The sequence below is a fragment of the Uranotaenia lowii genome, chromosome 1 (assembly GCF_029784155.1).
Source record: "Uranotaenia lowii strain MFRU-FL chromosome 1, ASM2978415v1, whole genome shotgun sequence".
NCBI lineage: Eukaryota > Metazoa > Arthropoda > Insecta > Diptera > Culicidae > Uranotaenia > Uranotaenia lowii.
Window position 1 is genome coordinate 52,004,882 of NC_073691.1, and position 14,852 is coordinate 52,019,733.

The 14,852-nt window shown below is 33.8% G+C and overlaps 1 protein-coding gene across 13 annotated transcripts in view; it reads left to right on the forward strand.

The window, feature by feature from the left end:
• The window catches only part of LOC129750730 (guanine nucleotide-releasing factor 2), a 246,035-nt gene that overhangs the window by 167,609 nt on the left and 63,574 nt on the right, over window positions 1-14,852 (forward strand). For all 13 annotated transcript variants that reach the window (XM_055745782.1, XM_055745788.1, XM_055745802.1 and 10 more), the window contains one exon: window positions 3,909-4,182. In XM_055745782.1, coding sequence (XP_055601757.1) covers window positions 3,909-4,182 — 274 coding nt within the window. The remainder of the gene's footprint in view (window positions 1-3,908; window positions 4,183-14,852) is intronic.

Here is a 14,852-nt window from a genome sequence, read left to right on the forward strand (position 1 = left end):
TTAGTCAAATGTTACTAGGAAAATAAGCTTTCTAAGGCTTAAGGTTGATATCGCTAGCATCATTGAAAAGTTTTCTTACCAATAGTGGTTTCTTTTTTTGTGTCTATAAACGGAGTTCGAAGCTGTTACCAACCGTTGAGAGATGGAATACCCCAAGGCAGTAACCTCGGTCCACTCCTTTTTCTGGTGTATCAACGATCTGCCTAATCTCAATGTAAATGGTAAACCACGTTTATTTGCCGTCGAGACTCCTCTGTTCTGAGGACCTGAAAGTTTTGCAGAAATACTTCGACGAGAACACGTTGTCCTTGAATGTAGCGAAGTCCAAGTATATGATCGTATCAATATCGGGAGATCACACGATGATTTGACTATTGACTCCATACCAATTGAAAGAGTTGAAAACTTACATATCTAGGACTCAACATCGACAACAGACTAAAATGGACCAAGCATATAGAGAATCTACATAAAGAAGTTAGGACAACTTGTGGTTTGTTGTGGAAAATAAAGAGATTTGTTCCACAGAAACATTTAGACATGATGTACCAAACATACGTCCAATCAAAGCTGCAATATCAAGTTTTCATTTAGGGTGCATCAGCTAATATCCATTTGAAAAAAACTACAAGCTGCACAAAATCGGTTTTTGAAAACTGTCTACAACCGGCTGTCTACAAACTGTTCCCAACGCGCCTCCTATTCTCAGAAGCTTTAAACTCAACGCTCCCAATAAAAGCTTTAAGAGAACTTCAATCGACCTCGATGATCCACTCGCATCTCTATGACCAACGTACCGTAAAACGGGGTAACTTTGATCACCGGGGTAAATCTGACCAACAATAAACTTTTCCACATTATCATCAATAACTCAGTCTATAGTTTGAATTTTTAAAAACTGTTGTAGGCAAAATTTCGTTTGTATTTGAAATTTTTTGCTGTTAGTAAAAAATCTTATTTCAAAATCTTTAAATATCTATTTTTTCTAGGCTCGTAAACAAACAGCTCGCCTGAAGATATCAAAAAGCATTTACAAGCAAACGGGTTGTTTAATGTGAAAGAACAATTTTTTTCTTTGTATATGAATAGTTAAAGTGCTATTTTTATAGTCATTTAATGATAAATTTTTGATATTTAAAAAATAAGAACATTTTCCAAGAGTAAGCCCGTATTGGATAAATCGACAGGAACCTTATCAAATCGTTAACTTTGAAGAAAAAATGAAAATGGATATAGTGGGAGGGCCTAAGGGAATGAGTGAAGGTAAAATTTTATATGTATTTTGAAGCACAAAATATTTAACAATTATTATAATTTTTGCCCCTAAATGTAGGCAGCATCATAGTTCTTTTTTCGATTATAAATATTTTTTTAAATAAAACGATAAAAATCAAGGTTAAATTGATAAACTAGCATTTGTCAATATTATGAAGGTGTTTTGTTTCCTTTATGATCAAGAAAACTCGTTAAAACCGTCAGAATAGAGACTGATCAATGTCATCCCCAAATTCTGAACAGAGATGAAAACGATTTTTAAATCAAATTTAAAGAGGTCTAATACTAATAGTCCAGTACTGGTTTTAAAAATATAAAACATGCCACATTCCCCTTAACAGAAAAATAATCGAAATATATTGAAAAAAAAAATGATCAATATTACCCCGGATTACGGTACTCATGACAAAGTTATGTACGAACAACCAAGCCCTGAATACACACTTCGTAACAAGGCCGCCCGCACTATTGATCGGCCGCCTATAGTAGCAATTTCCTACTATAGTAAACACGTTTACAACAATCTTCCTAGAATTCTCAGGGAAGAAACGAACACCAAGAAATTTAAAACAATGCCGAAGCAATTCATAAGAACATAGATAGAAAGTTACTTTAAACGAAAATGATGTACAATATTGTAAAACAAAAACGAAAAAATCAAAGAAAATAAATGAATGAAGAATGATGAGCAAGATTTGCGCCCACTGGACAAGAGCCTCAGCAATGGAAGCACTCCCTGCTAAAATAAATTATGTTCAAATTCTGATGATAAAATACGTAAATCAAAACAAATAATCACCTTTACATTGTTCCCTAATAACGTTCTAGTTGTATTATGGAGTACAAGGAGAAAACAAAGCCAAATTCCTTTCCATTCAACTCCCAATCTGATACCCACTTGCCGGAATCGAATGCTGATTGACCGACGACGATTTGTTCAATTTTTCTCAATTGAATCAGATACGTATCATCAAATGGGGGGGACCATTTAGACCACCTCTCATCATACCTACTAACAAGTGGGGGGACGAGGTTCAATCAAGTGTGAATCCAAATGAGGTGGCAAAAGTGTTCCAATCGGCGAACGAAAGGGGGAAGGGAATTGTTCAAAATCAACAAACCTAGAAATAACTCATTCCTGGTATTCGACTCGACCAATAGTAGAGGAAGTTTATAGTTCTACCGAGTAGTGACAGTGCCAATCAAACGAAACAACAGTGCAGTTGAGGGACAGTTATAGTTGCAAAAAAAAAATCATCCAAAAAGGTATTCTATTGACCAGGATACTATGCATCAATGAACACAGCAGCTTGTATACAGAAACTGTTGATGTAGATCGAACTCGAAACGATGGTATCTTTATGGAACTGGTAATTGAATTTTTCACATGTCATCAGCACGGTACTAGAGTTAACGGGGTGTGTAATATTCAACTTTCAACTGCGCCGGTGGAATGCAGAGGTCCGATCAATCTAAGATGTTTGAAGGAAAAATTTGCAAAAATTAAAGAAAATTTATCTTCAAAGAAAACAATTCAAAGGAATTGTTTCCTTCAAAGAACTTATACCTCCCAAGAACTCTTCCGGTATAAATAACATTTGGCTGCAACATAATGTGCATACACAGGGTTTTACCAATCGTATCTGCTGGCTTCTTGTGGCACGTGCTGCAAGTAAATATTTACTCTTGATGCAATGAATCAGCTTAAGGAAATTTTATTTCTGAATGCGTTGCGGTCATTCATGTTATCGACGTAGCACAAACAAAAATTTCTTTTACACCATAAATAGGCTTGCTGAATGCGTCAGTTCAGCGTTAACGCTTTCCTTGTTTGTGTCCCGTTATATTTACAGAACATAAATTGAAGAAACCGTAACAGCCATCGATCTGTCTACAAACTTTATTTTAACCTATAGATCAAATTGAACACCACAAACGGCATATCAGCTTAGTCCTTCAATTGACAACAAGTTTACTACAAGAATGATATAAACAATTTTCATTCAGATAAAGTAGGTACCTGGAAAAAGTTGAGTTTAGAACTTAGAAACCCGGAAAACCCGAGAGTTTTAAAATAAAAAAAGAAGTGAATTACTTATGTATTCAACTACTAAGTTTGAAATAGAGCAGAATCAGGATTTATTTGTTTCAGCATTCTTTTCACTATAAAAAAAAAGTTTGTACTTAAGTTTAACGGAGGTTTTCTCTACTTTGCAATTCACTGCATTGCAATTCACCAAAGAGAGTTTCTTAGAAAGAGTAGTTTTTACTCCTGCTTTTTATCTGCAAACCGCGATCGATTCGTCGATCGATCGCAAGCAGCAATTAAGCGATAGGGACTTGAATGAGTGTAAATGAAGAAATACCATCAAAGGTTAGAAGCAGGTGTTCTTCTCTCTTGGGGAGCGTACCCATTTTGCGCTAAAACCTATCGATCAGGTGTGAGAACCAATTAGGCCAAAGCTCTTCCAGTTATTGATGAGCAATCGATGAGTAAGCGACATTCTTTCTTGTGCCTTGTTGCTGACTTCATACTCCTTTCCGGAACACAAAAAGATCAAAAGCAACCCAGTAAAACATGCAACTAATGATGGAACATCTCTGTTTTTTTCTTCTCCTTTTTGCCCCCCTAGATTGTGATAACGGTTCGACAACAACCATATCGGTGTCAGCCGGTGGAACGCCGAGGAACAGTGCCAGCAGCACCGGGAGCAGTGGAGTCACCGAAAACGGAACCGACGGCGGCGGCGGCAAACAGACACCGGTTACGACTCCTGGTGCTCCGGGGTCTTCCGGGCACAAGGGAAGCATCCGGGGTAACAAACTGGCCCGCCGGGCACGCTCCTTCAAGGACGACTTCCTGGAGAAGATCTCGCAGATTCGAACCCCGACCAATACCATGACCAGGTTAGTATGGAATTCCGGGAGAAACGTGTATTTTTTTTTCTTCAAATTTGTGAACGGACGAATCGCCGATTTAGTGAACTTAGACAAAATATATCCTTCAGCGTGATGATCTTGGCTGAGGAGAGAACTCTTAGGCCTTAAATTTTCGTATAAGAAATCTCTGCTCATATATAAATTAATAAACCAATATATTTCGTAGTCTGTTCACTTGAATATTAAAAAAAAAATTACAAGTCAAACAGGAGCATTCAAATCCCTTTTAGCTTAGTTTATGGTACCCAATGGGATTGAAAACAGTTGACCTCTGCACAGTTGACCTCTGCACAGTTGACTGTCCTCCACATTATGGACCGCGATGAAGTCTAATCTGGGAAACAATTTAATACAGCATTCCCTATCTCACCAACCACTGGACCGAATTGTACAAACTTAGTATCTTTGAGTTACCTCAAGTGTTGTGCTAAATTTTGCAAAACAAATGATTTTAAGTGTAGTACAAACGTGACAAGCGAAAAAACGAGATATCTCGTATTTGGTCCGCAATGTGTTGAGGAACTTTCAAAATTTCAAACTGCTATGGTAAATGTACTCGATCTTGGCCCCTAAGGCATGGTTGACTAGTTTTACCAAGATTGAAGACTTCATGTAATATGCAGCTATGAATATCCTTCGACAAACATGATTGAAGAAATGTTACCGGTGATGAAAAAATCCCGGAATAAACCTGGGTTAAAATTTATTAATACGAAGAGATTAGATAGATCCGTTTCTGAGTTATAGGAAGCTTATCTTAGCGATCACATACCATCTTAGGTGTGGTAGATGCAACTCCATTTGTATTTACCACTTCGTAGTAATTGGCCCGTGCTTTCAATCCGTCTATAAAATTTCATAATCTTAAAATTTTCTTACTAAAAAGAACATCACTTTTCACCGATGAAACCGATTAATTGAGTAACATGTTATTAAATAGGGGAGAGTGGGGTATCGTGGGCCATGGTGAAACATGGGCCACTTTTAATATCTCAGATGTGTGTTGAGATAAAAAATCTCGAACCAACTGTATCGTCGTCGCTTTGCGTGAGCATGTATTTCTATATGTTTTTGACTTAAATACGCATCATATGCTTCTTTCATTTATCAAGCTAAAAAAAGTTAGAAAAATTTACTTTCATAATTAAAAATACACCCGCTAATTGCATCGATGAAGAACCTAAAGTTCATATAAAAAATATGCTCATACGCTTATGATCTTAGTTTTGTTATGATCTTTCACGTGGAAAAGGAATTTTTGATGAAACATCAATAAGTCACACAAACGCAATCAATTTGCAAATCATAGCTTGTGGGGAATCGTGGGCCACACATCTTTAATCACCTATATTTTTATGTTTTAATACATATTCAGAACTTAAAATACGTTTTCCCTATCTGTAAAGTTTTCTTATGCCAAATGAAGAGTTATGGAAAATATTTTTACCATCCTATATAAGAAATTATGCCAGAAAGTTCGCGAGCCAGGTTTTGGAATCTATTCGATCATACACAGCTCTCTTTTTTATTTCATCATCTGAAATTACTTTCAAATAACGAAATAAATTATGAAATCACAGTTTTGGGTCAACTCATAAACTTTGCATGTTATTTGGTCAATTTGGATTTAGTGGCCCACAATTCTTCACCATTTTTCAAAATCCAAAAAATGTCGCTTTTTTTTAAACAATCAGAATTTGGGGAAAATAACTTTTTTTAAATTAAAAAAAATTACCTTATAATTCCTTGAAAATGTAGAAAACCATATCAATTTTTATTTTCATTTTATCTTTTATAATAAAGAAGTTATGAAACTACGAAAAAAAGTGGCCCATGATTCCCCACTCTCCCATACTTTATTTTTGGATTCCTGAAACTTTTTTTAAGTTTTTTGTGTAATTTAACAAATAATGTGAATCCTTATGGACAAACCCGGAATATCCATCTACACCCAAGTAACAAATGTCAGATTAAGCTAGGGTTAAGCTATCATTTACCCAAAAAGTCAGGAGAAACGATATAACTTCGATTTTCTGAGCTTCCAGCCATCAGGGTGATACAAGATCTATTTGATTATCGAGCTTTGCTCCCGGATGGTAGGAAAAGGATGTACACATTTCGTATTAACTGAGAAGGCCCCTACTACCTCGAATAAGCGGGATTCTACTGTGATTGGAAACCGAGATATTTTCATTCAATGAAACTCTGTCAATTAGTTAGTTACCCAATTAGAGGTTATGCAAAAGTTTGATTATTCGAAGAGATAGCAATATTTAGATGACAAATCACAAACAAAAACATAAAACAAACCATTTCAAAAAAAGCTTTATTTTTAGACGCGTACATTTACTTTACAATCATTATTTGAGAATAGACACGAATGCCATAACGCTGGTAAAGTGTCAAAAATAAAACCTTAAAAAACATATTTGAGCGCATTTAAGCATATTACCAACATTGTGTATATATTGAATACTGTTTGCATACTCAACGGCGCTTATCGCGCTGACTTTATAACGACTAAAAATGCATGTTAATGAAAACAAGATGTTACTGTAATTTGTTGTAAGTCGTATTCCTTTCGTGGTTTTAGCATAAGATGTGAAACAACCTCATGAAATGGAAGAAATACGTAAGTTTTTCTGTTCAAATGTCTTTCAACAAACAAAAAGAGCACTTTTGGTAAAATTTCACAAAGAGAGTACGCCCATTTCTCGACTGAAAAAGAGTAGATGGACTTTTAAAAAAATGCGTATGGTAACCCTAGATTAAGCCAATAAGCATTTAAATATAGAATTTTATATGCATTTAGTTTTATAACTGTTCTATTATGGTCTTGAGAAATGCTTGGATTCTTGATTCAGCCATTTGTTTTCAGGTAGCTTCGAAAGCGCTAATATAGCTTTTACTAAATATACTGTTTAAGTTGTTTAGAAAAAGTTCTAAATGCTTCGTTTAAACTCTGATAATACATGAACTAAAAAGTTTGTTAATTAAGATTAATCACCGTGATTTATGTTTTGAAATTAATTTTTACGGCCTGGTGACAGTTCTCGAACAAGATGACAAAAAAGACAAAAAAGACAAAAAAGACAAAAAAGACAAAAAAGACAAAAAAGACAAAAAAGACAAAAAAGACAAAAAAGACAAAAAAGACAAAAAAGACAAAAAAGACAAAAAAGACAAAAAAGACAAAAAAGACAAAAAAGACAAAAAAGACCAAAAAGACCAAAAAGACAAAAAAGACAAAAAAGACAAAAAAGACAAAAAAGACAAAAAAGACAAAAAAGACAAAAAAGACAAAAAAGACAAAAAAGACAAAAAAGACAAAAAAGACAAAAAAGACAAAAAAGACAAAAAAGACAAAAAAGACAAAAAAGACAAAAAAGACAAAAAAGACAAAAAAGACAAAAAAGACAAAAAAGACAAAAAAGACAAAAAAGACAAAAAAGACAAAAAAGACAAAAAAGACAAAAAAGACAAAAAAGACAAAAAAGACAAAAAAGACAAAAAAGACAAAAAAGACAAAAAAGACAAAAAAGACAAAAAAGACAAAAAAGACAAAAAAGACAAAAAAGACAAAAAAGACAAAAAAGACAAAAAAGACAAAAAAGACAAAAAAGACAAAAAAGACAAAAAAGACAAAAAAGACAAAAAAGACAAAAAAGACAAAAAAGACAAAAAAGACAAAAATGACAAAAAAGACAAAAAAGACAATAAAGACAAAAAAGACAAAAAAGACAAAAAAGACAAAAAAGACAAAAAAGACAAAAAAGACAAAAAAGACAAAAAAGACAAAAAAGACAAAAAAGACAAAAAAGACAAAAAAGACAAAAAAGACAAAAAAGACAAAAAAGACAAAAAAGACAAAAAAGACAAAAAAGACAAAAAAGACAAAAAAGACAAAAAAGACAAAAAAGACAAAAAAGACAAAAAAGACAAAAAAGACAAAAAAGACAAAAAAGACAAAAAAGACAAAAAAGACAAAAAAGACCAAAAAGACCAAAAAGACCAAAAAGACAAAAAAGACAAAAAAGACAAAAAAGACAAAAAAGACAAAAAAGACAAAAAAGACAAAAAAGACAAAAAAGACAAAAAAGACAAAAAAGACAAAAAAGACAAAAAAGACAAAAAAGACAAAAAAGACAAAAAAGACAAAAAAGACAAAAAAGACAAAAAAGACAAAAAAGACAAAAAAGACAAAAAAGACAAAAAAGACAAAAAAGACAAAAAAGACAAAAAAGACAAAAAAGACAAAAAAGACAAAAAAGACAAAAAAGACAAAAAAGACAAAAAAGATAAAAAAGACAAAAAAGACAAAAAAGACAAAAAAGACAAAAAAGACAAAAAAGACAAAAAAGACAAAAAAGACAAAAAAGACAAAAAAGACAAAAAAGACAAAAAAGACAAAAAAGACAATAAAGACAAAAAAGACAAAAAAGACAAAAAAGACAAAAAAGACAAAAAAGACAAAAAAGACAAAAAAGACAAAAAAGACAAAAAAGACAAAAAAGACAAAAAAGACAAAAAAGACAAAAAAGACAAAAAAGACAAAAAAGACAAAAAAGACAAAAAAGACAAAAAAGACAAAAAAGACAAAAAAGACAAAAAAGACAAAAAAGACAAAAAAGACAAAAAAGACAAAAAAGACAAAAAAGACAAAAAAGACAAAAAAGACAAAAAAGACAAAAAAGACAAAAAAGACAAAAAAGACAAAAAAGACAAAAAAGACAAAAAAGACAAAAAAGACAAAAAAGACAAAAAAGACAAAAAAGACAAAAAAGACAAAAAAGACAAAAAAGACAAAAAAGACAAAAAAGACAAAAAAGACAAAAAATACAAAAAAGACAAAAAAGACAAAAAAGACAAAAAAGACAAAAAAGACAAAAAAGACAAAAAAGACAAAAAAGACAAAAAAGACAAAAAAGACAAAAAAGACAAAAAAGACAAAAAAGACAAAAAAGACAAAAAAGACAAAAAAGACAAAAAAGACAAAAAAGACAAAAAAGACAAAAAAGACAAAATAGACAAAAAAGACAAAAAAGACAAAAAAGACAAAAAAGACAAAAAAGACAAAAAAGACAAAAAAGACAAAAAATGACGCAAAAATGACTTAAAAATGACGCAAACATGACTCAAAAATGACACAAAAATGACACAAAAATGATACCCTAAATTGCTTTTGACTCAAATTTTCACAAATATGACATCAGAATTAAACAATATTGACAAAATTGACACCATGATCAATTAAAGAAAGAAATTAAAACTAAGCTAGCTGAATTCAAATTGACAAATGTCATCAAATAGCACAATGTTGACGAGCAATTTTCACCAGCAATATGCTATCACTCAAATGAAACTCAGGTTAAATAATCACCCCTATTTCAATTACTCTTGGTCATGTTTTCTGCCGAATAAATATTTGATTGGAATGTAAAGCTCATGTTATTAGATAAACCTAGCCATGATTGAAAGCATTAGTGAGTGGGAAATGGATTATTGCTCTCATTTTTTTCATTTTAGGTTCGGAAATTGCTTACATTTAAAAATTAGGTTAAAGTTTTACATCCAACCAGTTCCGGCGCATCACCTCTTGGGTATTTTTGTTGCTCTTGAAAACAACCTAATACCAACACTTCCAGTCTTTAGCTAACGAAAACATTTCGTTTTTACCTGAAGGACAGAATGCACTCGGAGTGTGGTTTTGTCTAGCATCACCTCTGATTTTGACACCCACACTTATGCTGCTTCTAACAACTTTCAACAACAACAACTGTTCAGAAGGCCCCCAAGAGCAGCCAGAAATGGCTAGATTGCACATATTTGATTTGGAATTCCTAATTTTTACACATTTTTGATAAGCCATGTGTTTTGTTTTCGAGTTAAATTTAAAAAAAATATATACAAATATACTTCCAATCACCGGAATAGAAAAGGAGTTATTAGTGAAAGCGACATATTAGTTAGGAGAAAAATGTTGCTTGACGCCATCATCAATCCAAGGTGACGGCTTCCGCTTTTCTTTGAAAAGCTGTAAGTTATTGAAAATCTTATGAAACCCCCGAAATATGGCCTATGGGTATTAGTCGAAAGAGCTCAACAAGTAGAAGTCGAACTTTGCCATCTGACGCCATCTTGAAATGCAAAATGACGGCTTCCCTATAAGCTTAAAACGCTGTTTATCACTGAAAATCGCATGAATAAATTTTTCCTAAAGTTTCTCCTATATTTTTCCACGATTGTAGGACTGTTTTAGGTATGTTTTTTTTCCTTTCAAGATATCATCGAGTGACACACTTCCAAAGTAAATTAATTGGCTGCCCTTTTAATCGATTTTATGATTACAGAACGTGTTTATCCAACAAACAAACATCAAATCGTATCAGAAATGATTATCAAAGTCGTTTACAATTAGGCTTACCAGACGTCCTACTTCGGTAGGACATGTCCTACTTTTTCGACCCTTGTCCTACCGTCCTACTTTAGACCCGAATGTCCTACTTTTTTACGGTTAGGACCATTATCTTGTTTATCGAATTATTTCGATCCATTTTTCACGAAATCCTTATTGGCGCTTTCCTATTTCAATGCAAAACTATAATATTTCATCCAAAGTAAGGTATTTTTCTTTTACCGTGTCATAAAAACCCTTGTTTTGTTTATATTTTGGTACGATTACTGTTCGGTGTTAATTCAACGCTTTGCAGTTAAAAAGTAAAAATCCTTACGCAGAAATGTATTATTTGTTTACGCATTCATGGATGAATGCTGTTCATAGTAGTATGGCATTGGTTGAGCGCGAACATAATTCACCGATAGAAGCTATTCACTCTTTGGGAAATCTTGAACGTCTTTTGGAAAATCGTCTTAACGATCGGTTTCGCCAATGAAAGTTAAGGCCCTTTCTGCAAGAAATAAATAACCCATTGGAAACGGAAAAAGTGATAAAGGAGTTCTGCCAAGTCTACAAGTCTTCTTCGGATTATATTTGCAAGTGGCTTAGCCCATTGAGTGATTTTAAGCCCTTCGATTGGCTGTCTTTGCTGGAACCACATAGTTTCAAATTCAAGCAGGTTGAGAACTGTGTTAAAATTTTAGCGAACAAAGGTATTGAAATCAACAATGTTAAACTGTATGACAAATTTTTCAGCCTAAACTCGTTCATTGCGCAGCAACAAGATGATTTCGGGAACAAACTAACTCCTGAAAAATGGAAATTATTTTTCCAATCAAACCAATTACCCGATCATCACTCCGAGCTGCTGACGACTCCTGAATATTTCTTCGCAATTTCGGCTCACAACGCCAATGTAGAAAGGATTTTTTCAATCATCAATACCCAGTGGAACAAGGAACGCGGAAAACTCCTTATTGACGCAGTGAGAGCGGTTATCTTGCTGCAATACAACAACAGGCAAATTTCATGTTCAGAGTTCCATCCCATTTGTTGAAAAATGAAGAGTTTCAAGAAAAAATTGGCTCTTCAGAAAAGTATGCTCCAGAACAAAAATAACTTTTTTTTTCTAAAAATTTATACTAACGATAAAATATGGAATTAAAAAAACAGAATTACATAAAAAAGTAAAGAAATAATTAAAGTTAAAAATTTGTGTAAATAAATTTTTTTTTAAATAATAAACACAAAATAAAGCGTCATACTTTTCGTCTTACTTCAAATTGAAAAGCGTCCTACTTTTTCATAGTATTTTGAGCAAAATGTCCTACTTCCCGAAATTTTATTCTGGTAAGTTTATTTACAGAGAGTTTCTAATCGCAATTCCAACTGCAAAGTGAGAAGATCGTATAAAATGTCGTCTGAAATCAGTTTAAATCGGATATCGGAAAAATTTTAAAATGAGTTTGTTCCCGCATGCGCTTTAAGTGAGAAAATCATCGTCATGTTCTCTCTGCAACCAGCAGTGCATCCCGGTGGCTTAAAATTAGATGGAAATTAATGGGATGATAGGAGTAATATTGACCAATGAGAAAACTGGAAAATATTGTCGCTGGAAACCAGCGTTCCCAAATATTATTCTTTTAAATCAGGGAACTGGTGAAATATAAATCAGGCTACGTCAAAGTAACGGAAATTTCGCTCAAAGTAAAGACCTAGCCACTCCACACTGAAAGCGTATGAACAATAGTATGTAAATTTTGTAATAGATAGTTTAGGATCATTATGTGGTTCGATTTTTATCCGAGGAGAGTGAAAAACCATTTACTTTGTTTTAGCAGGTTCAGGGTCAGAAGGTTGGCGGAAAAATAACTATTAAGAACTCCTAAATCTTCTTCCATATGGTTGATAATGACATTGGAACAGTTAGCGTAAGGTTGCCAGAATTTTTTCCACTCCCATCCGGGCCTAGCAATTCCGAGCATTTTTTCAAAAAAACCTGGCAAAATCCGGGCATGGATTTCAATTTTCCAAATCCAAAAACCGGGCAAAATTTAGGCGTTTTTAAATAAAAAAGCAAAAAAAAATGCAAAAAAAAATAAATTAATATTTTATTAATGTAATTGCAGACTTCCAAAAACTTTTTGGAACACTTAAATATTTAAAGGTTTAGTAAAGTAAATCAGCGAAATTATTTGAAACAACCGTTGAAAATGTCCATACCGTTAATTGATTTTGCTGAAACTTACTCAAAAACTTTGATTTTTTTTTTGGTTTCTTTGTGAAAATTGTGAAAAAATCCGGGCAATATCCGGATTTTTTTCACGATATCCGGGCAACCGGGCCGGACCGGACTTTCTTGAAATTTTGCATCAAATATCCGGGCAAACCCGGATAAAACCGGGCAATCTGGCAAGCTTAAGTTAGCGGGAGCGGGGTCATCTACAAACAGGCGAGGTATACCGTGTAACGGCAGCTTACTGAGATCGTTTATATGTAAAGTAGGAAAAGTAAGGGTCCGATATTGCTGCCTTGCGGAACACTAACCTCCAACTTCTCTAGGGAGCTCTGTTTTGCTCTGATCTTTGCAGAAACATGAGAGAGATGAGAAAGATAAGTTAGATTTAAGAGAAAAAAGAGATAAGAAAAACATGATAGAGAAATGGAATTGATAAAAGAGAGATAAAAAAGGTGATGTGTGAGGTGTGTGAATTTAGATGATAGATTAGAGAGAGCCGAGAGAAATAGGGGAACTAATAGATAAAATAGGTGTGAACACGGTTGCCACCATTTATTTCTTCCAAAATTCAGGGACAAGGGAAATAAAAATCAGCATATATGGTTTAACTAAAATTTCGGGCGAAGTGAGGACCTTTTCTGTCGTCATCATTTGTCGCCCACATTTTGACCTCCACCGAAAATGTCTTTAATGCAGTTTCGTACTACCCATTTTCCATCATATTCACAAAAATCAGTGAGAATCAGGCTTATTTCCAAAAATCAGAGAAAAACGGAGGCTTATCAGGTAATCAAGTTGGGCCTCCAAAAATCAGGCAAATTCTGAAAAATTAGGCACATTGACAACTCTGGGTGGGACAGATCTGAGTGAGAGATATGACTTACTTTACAGATGTGCGAGATATTTAAAAGAGCATCATTTTCAATTTAGAGTTCGGATGACACGGACCAAAAAAAAGGATAACTACTATGGGACAAACCCAAACCTACGACATTGCACTACTTTTAAATGTTGCTCTTATGCATCAATATCTGCAACGTTACACTTCGAGATCATCCTACTTCTGCCTGATTCCATTTCAGTTCCATGACGCATTCTGGCTGGATGCCACCAGGTAACTTTCGCCGCCAACTCAAGCAAGCTGAGCAGATATGGTATGGTACCCACCTGTTTTGCTCTGCTGACAACTAGGGAAACAAATCACATTAATTGATATTTGCTGCTCCTCTCTTACTAGAGCTCTATTCGATCAAATTAATTACCTTTTCGATTCAAGTCTCGGTGTCTAGTTAAGAAATTTGGTAGGGTGAAAAAAATGTGAATTTTGATTTAATTTGAGAATAAGTATGTTTGTGCATATCATTGTTGATCAGTATTTAAAACGGCTATATTCGGGGAAAAAATGGAAAATGGAATTTTATTTTATTTTTTGTTTTCTCTCAGTAGCCACCCTAGCCTTAAGCAGATTCTAGTATTTGGCGACATTCCCCCTTTTGGTGATTGTATGCTGCCGATGATATACCTACACGTACGGCAAGTGCAAAGTGGTTCATAATTCGCTATCTCGAATGTCGTTGTTGAATTGAAATAAAAAAAATACGTCACTACTTCTGCAAACAGACTGAACCGGACTTCTAACAGAGGTGTATCGGATGTGATTGTTTGGTATTTTAGAATTTGCAACTTGGTTTTTTCTTTGAATTGTTTTTTACATGTAATAAGTCAATCCAACTTTTACTCTCAACAAGGTTTTCTAAAGAGATAAATATACTTAAATGGGATGGATTTAATGGAGTTGTGTGGAAATTATGCCATACCAAAAGAATGACACACGCCACTGTAATTACTTTTGAAACGGTAAGAAATCACCTGCGGGCGGAGACGTCTAGTTAGTCATCGCCGAGACGTCTTGTTCACAAGATCTAGTTTCGCGCTTCGTTCGTTCACAAAAAAGAAAAAAAAAAACAAACCAGAGATACAGCTGATATCATATCACATTTA